The 20,564-nt window shown below is 43.5% G+C and overlaps 1 protein-coding gene and 1 pseudogene across 1 annotated transcript; both read left to right on the forward strand.

Annotated features, from left to right (window-relative positions):
- Positions 1-257: 257 nt before the first annotated feature.
- LOC146041489 (chemerin-like receptor 1) lies at positions 258-8,164 on the forward strand. The gene is made up of 3 exons (XM_083161460.1): positions 258-319; positions 2,092-2,183; positions 6,820-8,164. Exons 1-3 carry the CDS (start codon positions 258-260, stop codon positions 7,701-7,703), a joined length of 1,038 nt encoding a protein of 345 aa, XP_083017586.1. The 3' UTR covers positions 7,704-8,164.
- Positions 8,165-11,178: 3,014 nt separating this feature from the next.
- Positions 11,179-12,226, forward strand: LOC146041490 (chemerin-like receptor 1; annotated as a pseudogene).
- The last annotated feature ends 8,338 nt before the right edge of the window (positions 12,227-20,564 follow it).

Consider the following 20,564-nt stretch of genomic DNA (forward strand, 5'->3'; position numbering starts at 1 on the left):
GAGATGGCAGAACCCCTGGACTCAGTGGCGTAACTAGGGTTCTGCAGCTCTAGTGGTAGTGGCTGCAGCGGGAGCTAAATGTGTGCCCTGGACAGCCATCTCATTCCTCCCTCCTCCCCCCCAGACACTGGAAATGCGTGTCCTGTGCTGCCCTCTCACCCCTGCCAAGACGTCGGAAATGCAAACCCTACGCTGGCCTCTTTCTCCCCCCCAGATGCCGGGGAAATGTCCCCCCCAGATGTCGAAAATGCGGGATAATGTCTGGGGATGGGGATGCCGTGGACAGTGATCCCGGGAGCAGATGCAACAGCAGGACCAGGTGAGCGGCAGACACCGCACAGAACATAGGCACTTCGCAATGCCGGGACACCGTCGCTGCCTGGCACTGGCTCACTGACTGACAGGTTGTTGTTTTTTTTTGGGGGGGGGGGTGGGAGCCAGAAAATATTTTGCCTGGAGGGGCGCAACATTTTTAGTTACGCCACTGCCTGGACTGATACAGCACACATGGAATTATATGGCACTCATGGTGACTTCCCTGCAGTAAAAAATGAATAGAACTTTTCTATTCTTTTAATAAAAAAATGGCAGCACCTCTGGATTGATATGGCAGACTTAGCAGCACCCCATGAATGTAGAATTTTGTAAAAATACAAATCTTTTTTTTTTTCCCGCAAGCCCCTTAGATGTCCCCCACAGCAGACCAATATAGCAGCCATATAGTGCCACATAACAGTACCCTTAGTAATAACCCCTTAGTATAGTGTGCCACATAACAGTACCCTTAGTAATAACCCCTTAGTATAGTGTGCCACATTTCAGTACCCTTAGTAATACCCCCTTAGTATAGTGTCTCTCTCCACCTAATAACGATGGAAAGAGTAACTACCCCTTAGCCTTGGCCTTTACTAGTTTTCTGCTTAGTAGTTCCCCCTTAGTAAATGTACCCTTTAGTTTCAGCGTCCCCTGTCCCCCTTAAACAGCCCCCATTAGTGCCTCCATTAGTGCCTCTATTAGTTTGTTCCCCATTACAGTTACTTTGCCCCCCATAGCTTTACCCTCCTTGCAGACTGCATGGACACATCCATGTTGTCTGACTTTCACATGCCAAATTAAGAATGGTGCCGGAGCCGGGACTTATATAGAGTTCCGGATCTTGTGAGAATTCAATGCTGGGTGATGACGTTTTGCCCACGAGCCCGGATCCGAGTCAGGCGGGAGGCTCCAAGCCCGCACATCTCTAATATTAATAGTTGGAGCATTTAAGTCGCCACCATTTTCATGTGACTAGAGCTTGACATTACGTGGCACCTTATTGCAGCCCTTTACGAAGAGGGGTCATTACCACGTAATAAATATATATGACCTTTAAATCTATGCTTTGGTGCGAGTCCTTATTGCGTCAGTGTGAGTTACTAAGCTAGCTTAACGAGTGTGTAAGGTTCTAACCTAATAAATGTATAGACGCCTTACTGCATTTGTCATTTGGCAAAAAAAAAGTTCACATAGAGATGGAGCCGGGCTCCCTCTTGCTGGCGAATCTCCAGACTGTCACCGCTGGCGATCCGCCAGCAGCCCGGCTCTCCATCTGACTGAGACGCGCGTGCGTCTCATGCACACGCGTGTCTCAGTTTCTGTGCGACGGGGCAGCGGAAACCTGTCCATCTCCTCTTTAGGAAGACGGACAGGGTTAGGGGGGGGGGTGCGCGGAGGCGGTGGGGACCCGGCGGAAGCCGTCGGAATGGGACACGTGCGCATCTTGTGCACGCGCGTCCCCTTTCGCAGATACAGATGGCGGGTGGCGGGGGATGGCGGCTGGCATCGCCATCCCCTGCAAAGACAAACCCGACTCCATCTGTAATTTCCCTATTCCAACATTGCTGGTACCGAGAGGTCGTACTGGTGAACACTGTGTTTTAGAGCAGTGTGTACATTATGTGAATAATGTGCATAAGGGTTTTGTGCTTTACAATTTAGTTCCAGGTGTCTTTGAAGATCTGGTGGAATGTTGCTCATGTTATCTTAACGGTCTGACATTATTCCCTGCTGCTGTCTGTTGCATAATCTGGTTTTACAACAACTTCTCACCAGGTTATTCAATATACGGAGAATATACATGGGGTTTTTTGTTGCATCTAGTAGGAGGCAGATCAGGCAGTCAGTGATTGACATCCGTTTCACCTGTAAGTATAATACAATACATCAGCGTTTTTCAACCACTGTGCTGTGGCACACTAGTGTCTCGTTAGCAGTTCTCAAGTGTACTAACACTAAACCCTGGAGCACTCAACATTGAACACAGTTGGCATTGCATACGGTCTCAGCCTGGCAGACACTGTACTGTAATTCACTGTGTTCATCTGGGGCCAATGTGTTGCGCATGCACAGACCCACACAGTCTGACCTGGGTACGAATTCGGCCCCAACTGACTGTGTCTGAATCAGGCCCAATGTACTGTATTAAGGGACTGCTATCTGTCCCGATTCAGATCTACAGCACTGGTATCCATAACAGCAGCCAAACATGTGCGTTAGATTATCTTTTCCATTTTTGGATGTTTAATTATCAGATCTTAAAAAAAAAATTGCCATCATATGTAAATGTTGAAAAGAAAGACAGAAACACAGTCACTTGTCGGCTGAACGGAGAGAAACTTGAAATGCAATATACACTGCATGGGAGAAGGAAGGTAAGATGCTTTGGCAATGAATTGTCCATGTGCAGATGGAGCCGCTCTCATTATAGCGGCTCCTGGTGATAGAATCAATATGCGGCGTCAGCCACCGAAGTCCGACAGAATGGGGAGAGTGAGCACGAGACGCTTGCACGCCCCATTCTGTTAGAAGCCCTACAGCCGGCTGCCCCACTCATCCCTGCTCAATGCCCTCTCACTGCCCCTCCCTGCCTGTCTCCCTGAAGTGGAGACGGGCAGGGAAGCACCCGGTCTCTGCCGTTGAGTGAGTGGGACTTGCAAGCGAGTGAGCCACTCGAACGTCCCTATCTGCCCACCCAAAACCCCCCGCCAGCCTCCACCAGCACCCACCAACCGGGCTGGCGTAGCAATGTAGTAAGTTGTCTATCCCTATCCCTAAATATAATATTATGTGGAAACGTCAAAAAAGATGCCAGTAGCCACATTATATTATTATTATTATTATTATTATTATTATTATTATTATTATTATTATTAATTATTATTATTATTATAATTATTTTTTTTATTTCTTGGGGCATTGAGATTTCAAATTTGTATTTTTGAAACACGATATTTGCTGACATTTCATGTCATCCAAACATTTTAGGAAACTTTATACAGTATATGGGTATATGACTTAGGGGTGTATTCCATCACGGCTGTCCATCCCTGCCTACAGCTATGATCAAGGCCTGTTTGCGGTCAGCCCAACAACTGAACAACAGACGGGATTCAATGTCCCACCTGCCGATTGGCGCAAAGGGGGTGTGGCCGATAAAACGGCCATGGATTGTCGATCTGCGGTCGGGATCGTGACAATCCATGGCTGTTATTGGCAGAACGGGCCTGACAGCTTCTAAAGTCTGTCCGGTTCTGCTATAATCCCGCTTCAATGCTGTCGCTAAAAACAACATTGAATAGGGAGCCGCCGCTATATCCCCCGTCAGAAATAGCGGCGGCACATTGAATACCACCCTCAATATTATTGGACTGCCAGGAGCAAATATTTGATCTTGAACTTTTAAACAAATATTCTCATATTAGGAAAAAGAGCAGTGACAAATATTTTATTTACAGTTGAGATTTAGGGGGGTATTCAATGTCAGGGGTACGGCTGTTGAGCAAGCTCGACAGCCGTGCCCCTGTCCCATTCTCGCTTTGCTCGACGTGAGCTCGGCGGTTGGGATTCAATGTCCCGGCCGCCGAGCAGCGAGAAGGGGGCGTGGCCGCGAGCTGAGGACGGAAATAGATGAGCTCCGGCCGGGAGCTCGCCTAGTTCCGGCTTTTCTCAGCAGAAAGAGCCCAACAGCTTGTGATGTCGGGCTCGTTCTGCGGATAACCCCTGTTCAATGCTGTCGGGGAAGACAGCATTGAATAGGGCCCCGCAGCCATCTCCCCCATCAGGAGATGGCTGCGGGAGGTTGACCATCATTGAATACCCCCCTTAGAGTGCAAGATGACCAAATATTAACAAATCTGCAAGATGATTTGTATTAGTCCATTTCGTAGGAATTCAAAATTGAGAAAATTGCGAGGTATACATATACTGAAACATTTACGGCACTGTGAATCACTTGTGGCGCCTTATAAATAAAATGTAATAATGATAATAATAATTGATCTAGGGATTAGGATTTGATAACAAGCGGAATTTAAGGTCAGATATGACAAAATGTACAAATGAAGTTTATCATAATATAGGTTTTTACAGAATCCACTTAGATATTTTTTTCATTTTTGCATTAAGTATTTTTCCACCGTAGTTTTTTTTGTTGCTGAAGTGATTTTTTACATTTAATTTAGTGACAAATAACACCTACAGAACACTTACTTGGTAGCCATTGCTTACTGGATTAGCACTTTGGGTTTATTACATTAATATAATCTGCACAGGAAAACTAATCATTTGTATATTTCGGCATACCAGGATTTATTTAATTTTTTTTTGCTTATTCAATTGACTAATTCAAAGTTTTTACATTTAAAACTGAACATCATTGTCAACTATATATATATATATATATATATATATATATATATATATATATATATATAGTCACAGTTTGGGTGAGCACACCTTAGGCAAAACTCACTTGGGGTGCCATCGCCTGGATTCTCCCAACAGGGGGGTCCGAAAATAATGTAGCAGATAGGGCGGCACTCACAGCAAAAGATGGCTCTCAAGCCGGAGATGCAATCAATGTTTCAAAGTTTATTATAGTAACTTCGTCATCAGGATACTGATGACGAAGTTACTATAATAAACTTCGAAACGTTGATCGCATCTCCGCCTTGAGAGCCTTCTTTTGCTGTGAGTGCCACCCTATCTGCTACATTATATAAATATATATATGCTGCACATACTTTTTGTACTAGATCTCATCTCCTCTCATCTCATCGCAAAACCAAGATGCAATGAGATGTGATATTGTATACAAGAATTGTAACGTACAGTATATGCAGGGGCAAATTTAGGGGTCAGGCCGCCCCTAGGCACAACATTTTTGTGCCCCCCCCCCCTATTTTAATGTAATCATATATGTATATACATTGTTATTTATATAATTTTATTAAAATGTAACTGTAGCCCACCTTAATATTTTTTTAAGCACTCTGGCTTGCTCACTGTACGGAGGACCCGGAGGGAGGGAGGCACTTATTAGTACAGTGATTAGCACAGTGTCTCTGTAAGTCTCTTTCCGGCTCACACACTGTGACTGACTGAGTGCAGGGAGGATCTGCACGCAGCTCAGCTCAGCTGCTGGATACACAGCAGCCAATAGACTGTGTGTGTGTAGAGTAGTCAATGGGCGGGAGCCGGCAGCAGTGATCCTGAGCTATTTCCGGACACGCAGGGGGGCCGTCGGAACCAGCCTCTAAGCGGTGATGTAATGTGCATGGCAGAGTGGGTGGGCAGTGGCGGGTGATGAGCGGCGATGCCGCCGACATATGATAATTCTGCAGCGGTGGCACTCGTCACTCGCCGCTGCCCACCTGCTCTGCCATGCTGCTATTTAATAGAATGTCAACCTGCCTACCTCCCTTAATTGGTGCCACCCTGAGGCCGGTGCCTCACAGGCCTAGGCACAAATCCGGCCCTGCGTCAGTAACGCACGCAGGGGGGGTTTCTGAGTACCCAGAAACCCCCCCAGGAGGCTGAAAGCTGAGGGTCCCCTCTTTCCATGGGTACAAGAATTAAAAAAATCGGCCCTTGGGAACCGGAGATATCTGACTTCAAAGCAGTGGTCCCCATCCAAGCCTGTTAATTGTCTTTCCCAGTCAGATATTTCAGGTTCTTATGAGGGTATATTCCAAAAGCTGTGACGCTCCCTCTTTGATGGACACTAGTAGCTTGTCTCTACTTTTTCCAGAGCCAGAGATATCAGCCTTCCAGCAGCTGGTTACTGCTCCAGCTCCACACAACTGGTATTTAGTTTTATATACTCGTTGGCAGATTTCTCTGCCTCCTGAACTCTGATCCCCTAGTCCCCAATACCATTTGGTTGGTGGGATTCTCTAGTTTTTAATTCCATTAGAATCTAAGAAATCAATTTCTGGGAACTGGAGATATCTGCAGTCAAGCAAGCTCTCCTCCCACCAGAAAATTATGAATAATAAGCCCACTCCACTATATATATATTTATTATTATTTATATGCATTTGGTCTATCTATAATACTTTAACTGACCCGGCTTTGCTCCGCCCCTCTGGAAACCCCCTCCTGAAAATCCTGCGTTTGCCCCTGCTGCGTATATGGGCACCTTTACCTCAAAAAAATGCATCTAGAATAGATTTGTAGAGGTTCCCTCGCCGAAAATCCTTAAGTAGCGGCTAACCTTACTGGCGTAGCAGTGGCCGCAAAGATGAGGAAGTACCAATATAAATTATGTAAAATTATTGAATGCTATTTACTTTATGTTGTTGCCCAATATGTAGTCAATTGATAATTGTATTGATGAGATTGAAAAAACTGTTTTGTCAATAAGCAGTACATTTTTTTTTACTTTGTAGTAGAGCATTTGACAACATGGAAGACATTTCAGCTGCATTTGACTTTGCAAATGATGTACCAGATTACAGCCCCCAGAATGATATGTATATACACTGTTTTTTTACATTTTAGCAAACAGTATTTTTATTTTGTATATTGTAATCTTCATCCTGGGAATTATCGGGAATGGATTGGTCATCTGGATTGCTGGTTTCAAGATGAAGAAGACAGTTAATACTGTCTGGTTTCTCAACCTAGCTGTTGCTGACTTTACTTTAAATGCCATCATCCCTCTGCAAATTTTGGTGGAGATGTTCAAAAGTCGGACTCTCTTCAGTGTAATTATTTGCAAGGCCGTATCGACTGTACTGTACCTCAACATGTTTCTCAGCACCTCTTTCCTAATGATCATCAGTGTTGACCGATGTACATCAGTCCTGTGTCCTGTGTGGTCACAAAACCACCGAACTCTCAGATTATCTTCAATGATCTCCGCAATTATCTGGGCATCCTGCTTTGTACTTAGTTCCCCATATCTTGCTTTCATTGACATTATTCATGACCCAAGTAACAATATTTCATACTGCATTCCCATATATAGTGAAGACTATCATACATCACAGATGAGGAGCAAAGCTATGCTCATTACTAGATTTGTCTTCATGTTCCTGATCCCATTTTCGATAATAATAATTTGTTATAGCCTTGTCACATGTAGACTGAGAAGAATTAGGAATCTTTCAGGATATGGTCGACCTTTTAAAGTCATTATTACCGTTGTAATTTGTTTTTTCTGCTTTTGGTTCCCAATCCATTTATTGTCCTTATTAGAGTATATGAATACCGAATTCAATCAAAATGTAACACTTATATTGTATAGCATTGCTTCTTGCTTATGTATCCTTAACAGCTGTGTAAATCCCATCATCTATGTATTTGTCGGGAGGGATTTCAAAAAGAGTTTATTTAAGTCCATCCCATTTCTTCTAGAGAAAACATTTGAAGACCGGTATTAATCTGATACAAAGCATTGATATGGTCATCAGCGGATTCACTCCTATATGAGAAATTTGTGTTTGCATGTCAAAATAGACCATTTATTTAAAACCTTGGGAGCTCCTACTATCTTTATTAATGTAGTTCAGATAAGGAGATGCCCACCAGCTTAGCGAAAATAAGGGGTTAAAATTCAAGACATATACGAACAAATATGGTGACGAAGATAAAGATTGTGTTTATAGATTTTAAACCATGTAGGCAGATGTGGTTGAAGGATGCGGTTTTTAATTCAAGGGATAGATCCCATCAGGGTAATGTCTTTATTATTGGACAAATCACACTGATGACAAATAGGGAAGATACCTTGTTATGAATTGCCTTAATAGGCTTCACAATACTAGGCAATTGCCTTTTTAGAGTTCAATAAGGATGATTTGTCTCCACATATAATTTATATACAAGTTGAGACAATTGTATATATAAACACTGTTTTGCTGGCACAATGCCCAGACACTGTATGGAGCAACTATGTAATAGTTGAGCAGTGTGAGGTTTTTTTGTGTCTCAGAAGAATACTGATGACCTCTGCTGGTGATTGTCTTATATGGCACTATATACACATTTGGACATAAATCCCAGCTTTTAAATGTCAATCATTAGTGGTGCCTCTATTATCAACAAATACACAAATAGCTTTCCTATGTACACTTATTGTGTTTCGTATAAGTCTATTGGTATAGAGCCACTGTGGATACAGTGATCCTACTATTTTCCAATCAATAAATCTAACATTCTATTCATGCAACCTACATCATAACATCCTACAATCTGCCAAACATGGGTTAGGACACGTGTTTCGCATTTTAGCTTCCTCAAGCTAGCCAAATGATTGTCTCCACATCTGGACCTATATTTCCATGTCCAGCCAATGGCTGGATCGTTTGGGATCATGTGGTATCTAATAGCCAATCATATGGCTGATTGTGCGGCATTGTGTTGAGGGAAATTCCGCCCTTCCCCAGGCGGGTGCGTGCTACATCTTTGCGTGATGTCACACCATTAGTCACGTGACCGAGGCATCAGGTCACATGATTGGTCCCGTGTGCAGCTTCTGCCAATCACAAAGTATCGGGACTCTGGCCCGGACATCTGTGTGTTTAATATTTAACCCGAGAACCTGTATGTTCAGTAATATAGTGCTTTTACATTAGAAAATTGTATTTATTCTTGTATCCTACATGCCTGGAATTGAATATATTAAGTTTGTGGTCTAATCTCCTCCTGTATGTGTAATGGTGATTAATAAAACTTGTTTGTTTATGCATGGTTGTGATTATTGTTATATCCTATGCATGGATCATAACGGACCATGTGCTCTGTATATTCTATAATTAATATTGCCTCTATTGTGGCATGGGTGGTATATGATTATACACAGGGCAGCCGAGTGGAATTCCGGGCCCCGGTAAAATGTTGGGGGCATGGCCTAAGTGTGGGAGGTGTGGCCACCTCCAGCACTTAGGTCACACCCCCAAAATGTTTAGAGGAGGGTGAAAGAAAACTCTAAAAACTCTAAACACACCAGCAGTACACACCTACAGCCAGGGCCGGCGCCACCACTAGGCAGCTTTAGGCTTCTGCCTAGGGCGCCGGCCACTAGAGGGCAGAAGTTAGGATCAGTAGTCTCCCCCCGACCCCCCCTGGATGAGATAGAGGTAAACTGCAGCAACTCTCAAATCCCCCCCCACCCCGTAGAGTGACCAGCGGCCCTTGCCCGCATCACTCGCCACCCCCGCCACCATTTACTCTTTTCATCCTGCTGCTGCTTCCGAGTGCCCGGAGGCTCCTCTGCAAAGCACTGCTCACTGCAAATAGGAGCACCAGGCACGGAGCAGCGGCCACTTAATAGCAGCATCAGCCAGTGGCATAACTTGAGACAGAGACAGAGATCCAGAAGGAAGCAGCGCTGGAAGTGGGACAGGGTATAACGATACTTCCCGTCCTCTCCCCACTTCAACAACGGCAACAGCACTATGACCTGGCTGCACGACATCCCCCCCATTGTTGCAGTGACGGCTCTGCGGCTGACAGACACAGGGAGGCGCACAGACGGAGGAGCGGAGCCGCACTCAGATTCCCCTGCCGCCCGACAGTTTACCTGAAAGTCAGACATGGGGAGAGATGTCGGGAAACAATGCCGGGACCCGCAGTGAGTGCAGTGTGTGGGTAGCAGTGGGTGCGTGAATGTGTGTGACTTCTATGTGTAACTGTGTGTGTGTGTGTGTGTGTGTGTGTGACAGTGGGTGCATGCTGTGCGTGGCACTGGGTGTTTGAACATTGTGTAACGCAGTGTGATGAATTGCCAGATAAAGAACTGAACACACCACTTACCATCCACAAATAATCAATAATATGGTCCATGCATCCTGCCATCACAAATAGTCCAGTGTAAGGTCAGAACAGATAGCAAATAACATTGGCCATGGTCCATGCAGAGTTCTGGGTTACAAGCAATATAATCAAGTCTTCTATCTAGGCAGAAGTGACAAAAATTGTTGGTCCAAAGCTTCTTTTATTGGTCTTACAGTAAAGGTGTATCATGAATACATTTTTACAATTTTTTTGCTTTTTTATTGATTTCTAATCACTGTTTGTTGCAGGTTTTTATTGTTTCTTCTAGAAACATGAGGGGCTGGGTATTCGGGGGGGGGGGGGGGGAGTGTTTGCAGAAGATTTGCCTAGGGTGCAGAGAACCCTTGCACCGGCCCTGCCTACAGCATGTGCTGCGTTGACAGTAGGCTCAGCATGAGCTCTCATGCTGTCAGTGAGACACTCATGCTGATTCTGCTGTCTGCACAGCACATGCTGTAGAAGTGTGTGCTGTTGCTACCCGGGAACATTCTCAAAATTTGTGAAACTTTATTAAAAAAAGATATAAAAAACATGAAGGAATACAATATTATTAATATGTTAGAGAATGATAATGACCCTACAGTAGTACATAAGGAGGTGTATGTAAAAATATGCGAGTATAATATGTATACATAATATGTCTGGTGATAGGAGGTGCATGATGTGTAGATTGTGCCCGTGACATGAAAAATTATCTTATTTGAAGAAAACAAATTGTGTTTGGTTAGTGAGTGTTTAGTTGATGTTTTATGGTATGGCATGAATTTGGTGAAAAATGTCTGCAGAGTGACAACTGCTTTAAAGGTGTCACACCATTTTGTGATGTGAGTATGTATTTTGAGATATCCTCTATGGGTGTATTTCTCTAGAGCAGATTTGTAATGGTTCCCTCACTGAAAATCCTTACGTATCGGTTAAGTAGCAGGTAACCTAACTGGCGTAGCGGTGGCCGCATAGATGAGGAAGTACCAATACAAATTATATAAAATTGTATTGATGCGATTGAAAAAAACTGTTTTGTTAATACTGTAAGTATGAATTTTTTTTTATTTGAAACTTTGTATTAGAACATTTGACAACATGGAAGACACTTCAGCTGCATTTGACGTCACAAGTAATGTAACAGATTACAGCCCCAAGAATGGAAATGAAGACTATATACTGTTTTTTTACATTTTATTAATCAGTATTTTTATTTTTTATATTGTAATCTTGATCCTGGGAATTATCGGGAATGGATTGGTCATCTGGATTGCTGGTTTCAAGATGAAGAAGACAGTTAATACTATCTGGTTTTCTCAACCTAGCTGTTGCTGACTTTACTTTAAATGCCATCATCCCTCTGCAAATTTTGGTGGAGATGTTCGAAAGACGGAATCTCTTCAGTGTAATTATTTGCAAGGTTGTATCGACTGTACTGTACCTCAACATGTTTCTCAGCACCTCTTTCCTAATGATCATCATTGTTGACCGATGTACATCAGTCCTGTGTCCTGTGTGGTCACAAAACCACCGAACGCTCAGATTATCTTTAATGATCTCCGTAATTATCTGGGCATCCTGCTTTGTACTTAGTTCCCCATATCTTGTTTTCATGGACATTATTCATGACCCAATTAACAATATTTCATACTGCATTCCCATATATGGTGAAGACTATTATATATCACAGATGAGGAGCAAAGATATGCTCATTACTAGATTTGTCTTCATGTTCCTAATCCCATTTTCCATAATAATAATTTGTTATAGCCTTGTCACATGTAGACTGAGAAGAAGTAGGAATCTTTCTGGATATGGTCGACCTTTTAAAGTAATCATTACCGTTGTAATTTGTTTCTTCTGCTTTTGGTTCCCAATCCATATATTGTCCTTATTAGAGTATATGAATACTAAAATCAATCATAATTTAATAATTATCTTGTATAGCATTGCTGCTTGCTTATGTATCCTTAACATCTGTGTAAATCCCATCATCTATGTATTTGTCGGGAGGGATTTCAAATAGAGTTTATTTAAGTCCATCCCATTTCTTCTAGAGAACACATTCGAAGACCGGTATTAATCTGATACAGAGTATAGATATGATCAGACTTTGTTGCGAAATGAAATGGGAAAAAATCATTAATCATTTTTAGATTCATCCTCATTCCATTAACTCTAAATTCGAAAAACTCTCAATTCTTTTAAGTGTCATTATTGTTTTTTAAAGAATGAATCATTTGAAAGGACAGCACATGTTTTGCAACAAAACCCTTAATTCAATTCAAGCCACACAATCACTTTTTTTTATAATTATTGTACAAAATTTGAATCAAATCTATTCTTATGTATTATAGCTTCACAAAAATAATGTATAATATCACCTGCAATAGTAAATAACAAATACCTAGAGGGTTATCCTGTTTAATATACATTTATAGTGGGGTGGTGAACGTCTATTCACTATAGTACCATCCATTCACGGTATTTATAAGGATTTACCCTTTAGATGCAATGTTTGGGCTATGAGGGGATCAATAAAATTTAATGGGAAGTAAATAATTCCATCAATTTAAAAAATAGGTTACAATATACAATACAATAGACTGCATTAAAGTACTTTTCTTGCTCACAAGACCCGGAGTAACGCTTCATTGCTGCATTACCTGTGGGGATTTCCTTCTTCCGTGGCGGGAACCCTGGCAAGTAACTTTCTTCTCTACTTATGCCCCTTTCAGACCACACTATAAAACTGGTATTTTGCAGGTTTTTAACCGTTTTAAACCGCTAATACTGTATGTGCGGTCTGAAAGGTGCAGAGTGATTTTACTGTTTCCAAAAAAACGATTTTTGGAAACGGAAAAAAGCAGGGTCCTACCCGTTTCAGATCGATTTTTTTTTTTGCTGTCTGAGAAGGTCTGATACGGTACCCAGGCAGCAGTGAGCACTATTGGTCCCCAGCGCAGTGCATATTTAATGTGCCGAATGTTCATTACATATGTGCATATGTAATTAGCCGCTCATTACATATGTGCATATGTAATGAGCGGCCGGCTCATTAAATATGCACTGCGCTGGCTCAGAGCGGACTAGCTAATGCTCAGTGTCACCCCCCCCCTATCCTTACCCTTCCAGCGTCCTGCAGCTCCCCTCCCTGCCTGCAGTGCTAGAGCTCCTGCTGGCAGTCTAGGTGCAGGCTCTGGTGCCTGATCCCCTCCAAGAGGTCACTGCCCAGCGGGATCTCTGGGATGTCTCATGCTGCTTTCACACCGCAAACCTGCTTTAGACCAGGTATTTACATGCGATGTGAAAGGGGTTAAACTTGCTCTGACCCTTTAAAAAATAATAAAAACACATTTTAAATACCTGGTCTAAGCAAGTTTTGCGGTGTAATAGCAGCATTAGTGGAGTGCCAGACATCAGTACAAAAAAACCCAGATATACAGTATAAACACAGGAGAGGGGTGGATGCAGAACTCCATGTACAATAATGTAATGAAGTCTACAATGGTACGGTATGCAAGAATATCAGACAATTATGCTTCTTGCTTATATCCTACAGTATAGTTAGTATACAGAGCATTTTATTTACATGTGACTATTAGTACAGGTTGAGTATCCCTTATGCAAATTATTCTGAAAACCTTACATTCCAGAAAGTGATTTTTTTTTTTATATTGCTTAAGCTGGGTACACATATATACAATTGTCGGGCCGTTCTTCCGTTCTGGGTCGGACGGCCGTTCAATTGTATATGTGTGTACGCTGTCCCGTACGAGCGAAAAATGGCAAAAAACTGTCTTGACCATCCATACTCGTTCGGTCAATGGTTCTTTGCTGTTTAATTTTCATCCGACAGGACGGCCCCATATCGGTACAAAAGTGCAGTGTGTATGCACGTTCGACCGATATGCTGCCATCCTTGAGACTATAGTGCCAAAGCTGGAACGCCCATGTGGGCGTTCCATAGCTGCATCATCTCTGGCAGGGTGACTAAAAAAACAAAAACGTGTGGGGTCCCCCCCACAGCCGTAACCAGCACCAGGCTGAAAGAGATGGGTCTGGTATAAAAAAATCAGGAAACCTGACAAATAGGGCTTCGCTGATTTCTTTATACCAGCCCCAGGCTCCAGGTCCGGGGCTGGTTCCCAAAATATGGGGGACAAAATGACTAGGAGCCCCCTGTATTTTAAGAACCAGCCCCAGGCCAAACCAGCCAGCAGGGTAATGCCACAGCCAGGGGACACTTATTACATAAGGTCCCGCGGCCAAAGCATTCAGCCCTCTGACCGGTCAGCCTGGCCATGGGTCCTGGGGAAGTGGGGACCCCCCCAATAAAGGGGTCCCCCCTCCAGGACTTACCTGACCAGGCTGAAGCCTGGTGCTGTCCCCGGTGGCCCTGTGCGGTGGCCACCGGGCTGATTCATTGTAAAAAAAATAGATTTAAAAACTATTGTTTTAAACTGTGAAACTATGAGTCCCAGCAAGCCTCCCCCGCAAGCTGGGACTTGGAGAACCACAAGTCCCAGCCTGCGGGGCATTAAAGGGTCCGCTGGGTCTTGTAGTTCCACTGTAAAAAAAATAGTTAAATAAATACACACTGACACATTAGAAAAATAAAAGTTTAATACATACATTACACAAACACACTGATACTTACCTATCTTGAGCCCTTCGGTAGGTCCCAGGGTCCGGTGGCTTGGTTCCGGGGCCTTGGTTCCGGGGCTGGTCCGGGTCCGGGGCTCCAGGGCTGAGGAGTACGGGGTCCAGGATCCGTAGTAATCCAAAGGGGTACCTGGGGAAGGAAATCCTATTCACCTGCTCCTCTGGCAACCACCCCGGCATCCTCTGTTCAAGTCGCGCTGCTCCCGGCTGCTGGTACCAGCTCCACCTCCGCTGGACACTGCAGAGACGCAGAGATCCTTCTTCCACTGCGTCTCTACTCAGAATGATTTCTTGCCAATCAGGAGCCGAGAAACTTGTCACTCAAATTGACTCCTACAGAAGGGACTTGATTACCTTCAAACGTAGCAAATTGGCTACCGTCACAGCAGACTACCAAAATCACACCGTTTATAGGTGGCTGACTGGTGATACAAACACATCCAGATCCTCCAGACCAAATAGAATTAGGTGGCAACAGAGGAGACCAGTACGTTTTGACACTGCCTCTTCCACCTCTGCATCGGATACTGAACAGTCCAATCCCCGTCCCACACAGGGTGATTTTTTAGGAACCGACTCTACATCCATCTGGGCCCGCCCAAGACAAAGAGGCAGAGACCCCACCCGAGGAAGGGGAGGCACGTGGCGCCAAGGGAGGGGCCGATATTAGACCTGGTATTTAACCTGTCAGATAGCCCTCTGAATGAAGCCATGACCAAATTATTATCCAGTGGTTTGTCCTTTGTACCCACAGCACCCCACAATAAATTTAACACAGCCATTGACAAGTACAAGTTCAATCGTAAACTGAGATTACGTGAGCACTTTGGGGACCTGGGTGGAGAGGCAACTCCAACCACCCCAAAAAAAACCCTCGGTATTTGACCCCTCATCTACCAATCCCAGCATTCGCACATTCACCAGAATGGTGGACGGTGAACTGACCACAGGTATAGCCCATGCAGGTTATGACAATCTGTCCAAAACCGAACGGGCAGCTCTTAAAATACTTAAACCCGACCCCAACTTGGTCATAGGCAGCTGACAAAGGGGGCGCTATAGTGGTCCAGAACTGGAGCGATTATAACTCTGAGATACTGCGCCAACTAGCTGACCACCAGACTTACCAACAGTTACCATCTAATCCCATTCCAGCATTTAAACTCAAAGTAGATGAGATGCTGGCCAGGGCTCTGTTGGACAATCATATTGACAAACAGACATTTGACTTTTTTGACTGTTGACTTCCCGGTGTGCCCCATCATCTACACTATCCCCAAGATCCACAAATCTGTGACTCATCCACCTGGCAGACCGATCATTTCTGCCAGGAACTCATTGCTACAACCATTAGCAATTTATACTGACAAATATATACAACCTTTAATCACTGCAAGTGAAAGTTATATCCGTGACACGAGCGATTTCCTTGCAAAGCTGAAAGAGGTTGACATCACTTCCAGTCCCCTGCTTTTGGTCACCATGGACGTCCACTCTCTGTATACGGTCATACCACATACAGACGGATTACAATTTCTTTGTTCACTACTAGACACAAGGACCTCATTGGTACCACCCACAGATATCCTGATCGATTTGGCCACACTGTTACTCACTTGTAACCACTTTATGTACAGTGATTCATACTATGTACAAGTTTCAGGGACGGCAATGGGCTCCAACCTGGCTCCTTCTTATGCAGGCTCATTCATGATCAACTATGAAAACGTGTTCATTTATCCCCGATTCGGATCTCTCATCAAGTTTTTCAAACGTTACATTGATGATGTCTTCCTGCTATGGGGCGGTACGGAAGAAGAATTCCTAGTGATGATGACGACTCAAAACTATGGGATACACCCTATTCAATTCACCTACCAGGTAGATGCACAATCCATTAACTTTCTGGATATCAACATCACGTTTAAGGAGGGACAGATCCACACTAGCCTCTTTAGGAAGACTACAGACCGCAATACTCTACTAGCAGCCACCAGTCAACACCCACCGGCACTCAAAGAAAACCTACCGGTCTCGCAATTTAGGCGCGTTATAAGGAATAACACTGATAACGACACTTTACAAATTCAACTCAACGAGATGTCCACTAAATTCATCGAAAGGGGCTACTCAAAAACAGTAGTCCAGCGATATCTGGCGAAGGCAAAGAACAACATACTGTAACCCAGCCGCGTGTCGGCCCAACACAGGGACAAAAACGTATGATGTTCATCAACACCTACAACATTGGCCAATTGTGTCAATGGACAAAAGTCTGAAACTTCAAGAATATGGACCACAAATGATGGCCTATAGACGTGGTCCCAACTTAAAGCAACTCCTAATGAGGCCTACATTAAGTCCACAAGCAACACAAAACACCACATGGCTACATAGCCAAAAGCCCGGTTGCTATCGTGCAGTGGATGCACAACGTGCAGCTCAATGCTAGCGGGGTCCACTTTCCCACATCCACACTCGGGGAAACCCATCTCTATCAAGTTTAGACTACATTGTCATATGGATCACGTAATCTACATGCTCACGTGTCCGTGTGGTTTGGCATATGTCGGGATGACTGTGATAGGCAGATGAATAGGATGTAAATTGTGTCATTTGTTGTTATGTCAGATTCACTGTTTGTTAGACTATAGCATTACTGCCTAGACCTACTGCTGTGGGAACGAAAGCAACCTCTGCTCACGCAGTCTCCCAACACAAGGTAACCTGCAGGGAATGCACTGTATGTCAGTTGAAATTAGAGCATAGCACACCGCCAAACTTAAGGCAATATTATTCACCTGATCAACCACCCAATACCAGTACAGTTAAAAAAGGTGGAAGCAGGTGGAACTTAAGAGTGTGTCTATAGCGAAAAACACTAGACGCTATTAAATACTTAAAACAGCTGCATAAAAACTCATTGGCAATTCAGCTAGCAGAACGGTGCTAAATATATAAAAAACCACCAGCAGAGGTCAGCAGTAACCAGTGGGAGCAAAACAAAATGTATCCAAGATTGCTCATCTGAAATCCTGGGCAGAAAGCCAAACAGGAACAAGAGAGTAGCAAAAAGTATCCACTGAGGGCTATAGAAACTAGATGAATACATTCTTTATACATTAAAATATTATTAACATCACCTAGCCCATCAAATACCAACAGGAGGAATTGTGTTATAAGCGGCAAGACCTATATACAGTAACACAACCCAAAATAAACTGTGGAGAACATAACCTAAATCCCCGAACAGCTAAGTGTGACATAGAGCCAGAAATGAGGCCAAATCACACACTTCATTAAATAAAAAGCCGAGGAGAATACAGTATATACCCCCAAACAGCTAAGTGTGACATAGAGCCAGAATTAAAGCCAAATCACACATCTCACTAATTACCAAATGCTGACAAACAGCTAAATAGGTATATGTGATAGAAGCTGAAAATTATTTTCACAATACTTTACATAGTATAAAATCACAATCCCCAGGCAAAAATCACCGAAACAACCTGTGGGGAACATACTATACACCTATGAAACAATTAAGTGTGACATAGAGCCGAACTTGCGGCCAAATCACACACTCTATCGAACACCAAATGCTGATCCACAGCTAAAGAGGTATATCTGATAGAAGTTTAAAGTATATTCGCAATACTGTATACATCCTCAGACAGAATTAAATAAAAACAACCTGTGGGGAACATACCATATATTCACAAAAACAGCAAAGTGTGATATAGAGCCAAAATTGAGGCCAAAACACACACCTGACCAGTTACCAAATGCTGACTAAAAGCTAAATAAGTATAACTGACAGAAGCTGAAAGTATGTCCGTCAAACTGTATAAATAAGACCGCAAAACTGCCAATAGGCATATATCAGAAATAACGATCAGTAAAGACCAGTGGAAAACGACATAGTTCAAATCCACCACTACCTAAAAAATCTGCATACCTCCCAATATAATTTAGGGCAATAAGAAAAGCGATCCAATCTTTACAAACATTGTGACACACAAACCAAAAAGGCACACGCCATAAGGGAATATTACCTGATTATTACAAATCATTCATGATCAACTATGAAAACGTGTTCATTTATCCCCAATTCGGATCTCTCATCAAGTTTTTCAAACGTTACATTGATGATGTCTTCCTACTATGGGGCGGTACGGAAGAAGAATTCCTAGCGATGATTACAACTCTAAACGATGGGATACACCCTATTCAATTCACCTACCAGGTAGATGCACAATCCATTAACTTTCTGGATATCAACATCACGCTTAAGGAGGGACAGATCCACACTAGCCTCTTTAGGATGACTACAGACCGCAATACTCTACTAGCAGCCACCTATCAACACCCACCGGCACTCAAAGAAAACCTACCGGTCTCGCAATTTAGGCGCGTTATAAGGAATAACACTGATAACGACACTTTACAAATTCAACTCAACGAGATGTCCACTAAATTCATCGAAAGGGGCTACTCAAAAACAGTAGTCCAGCGATGTCTGGCGAAGGCAAAGAACAACATAGCCCGGCCGCGTGTCGGCCCAACACAGGGACAAAAACGTATGATGTTCACCAACACCTACGACCATTTCTCACATCAAGTCCAAAAGAGTTTGCGACAACACTGGCTAATTGTGTCAATGGACAAAAGTCTGAAACTTCAAGAATATGGACCACCAATGATGGCCTATAGACGTGGTCCCAACTTAAAGCAACTCCTAATGAGGCCTACATTAAGTCCACAAGCAACACAAAACACCACATGGCTACATAGCCAAAAGCCCGGTTGCTATCGTGCAGTGGATGCACAAGGTGCAGCTCAATGCTAGCGGGGTCCACTTTCCCACATCCACACTCGGGGGAAACCCATCTCTATCAAGTTTAGACTACATTGTCATATGGATCACGTAATGTACATGCTCGCGTGTCCGTGTGGTTTGGCATATGTCGGGATGACCTCCAGGTGTTTCCGCGAGAGGATGGCCAATCACAGGAGGAGTATCCATGTGGCATTAGAGACAAAAAAGACTGACCAATCAGTACCACATCACTTCCTGCAGTTGGGACACCAAGTACCAAGCCTAAGATGCCTCTGGATCGACTGGCTCCCTCAACCCAAAAGAGGTGGAGATTGGATGTTGCTTCTAAAAAAGTCGAATCACGATGGATCCATAGATTGGCACATTAGCACCCCGGGGTCTCAACGAGACTAACTCATTCTCCATTTTTTTGCGCTGATTGGACAGGCTACGGCCATTTTTTCTTCGTTTGCCAATTTTTTTCTTCGTTTAAAAGTTTTTTTCATTTTTTTAACTTTTGCGCTCTTTCCCCCTTTTTCAAATTGGTTTCTCTTTGTTCTTGAGAGTGCCCCAAAGTGTGGGTCAGTGACATCGTGACTCACCCTAGGACAGTCCTAGGAGGTTTACTAGAGATGGGGGGGTGGGATCCTCTGATATCCATCACTTACTCCTGGTTATATACAGTTATGACAAAGTTTTGTTGAGTGCACAAGTGGCCACCATGTTTGCTTTCATGGTGGACTTATTGTCTAGATGTGTGAACATTGGCACATGCAGCAGAGCAGTCTGCCACCCATGATTGTATCCTGATTGTGTATTCAGGGCAGGGAATGTTGTGATAGTTATCAAGGAACATAATTGGTAGTATATGCCAACATGAGCGATCCGCATGAAGATACATGACAGAACCACTTGTTTGTATTTGATTTTATCTGTTTGTGTACATATGTATCCTGAGTGTATATTCAGGGCAGGGAATGTGGTGATGGTTATCAAGGAA

The sequence above is a fragment of the Crinia signifera genome, chromosome 19 (assembly GCF_055691185.1).
Source record: "Crinia signifera chromosome 19, ASM5569118v1, whole genome shotgun sequence".
Classification (NCBI taxonomy): Eukaryota; Metazoa; Chordata; class Amphibia; order Anura; family Myobatrachidae; genus Crinia; species Crinia signifera.

Bases quoted from the DNA above. Each gene is read 5' to 3' on its own strand.
- LOC146041489 (XM_083161460.1), top strand. From the start codon at position 258: ATGTCTGGGGATGGGGATGCCGTGGACAGTGATCCCGGGAGCAGATGC. The intron at 320-2,091 runs GTGAGCGGCAGA...ACTTCTCACCAG, and splicing joins AGATGCAACAGCAGGACCAG to GTTATTCAATATACGGAGAA. The intron at 2,184-6,819 runs GTAAGTATAATA...TTTACATTTTAG, and splicing joins GATTGACATCCGTTTCACCT to CAAACAGTATTTTTATTTTG.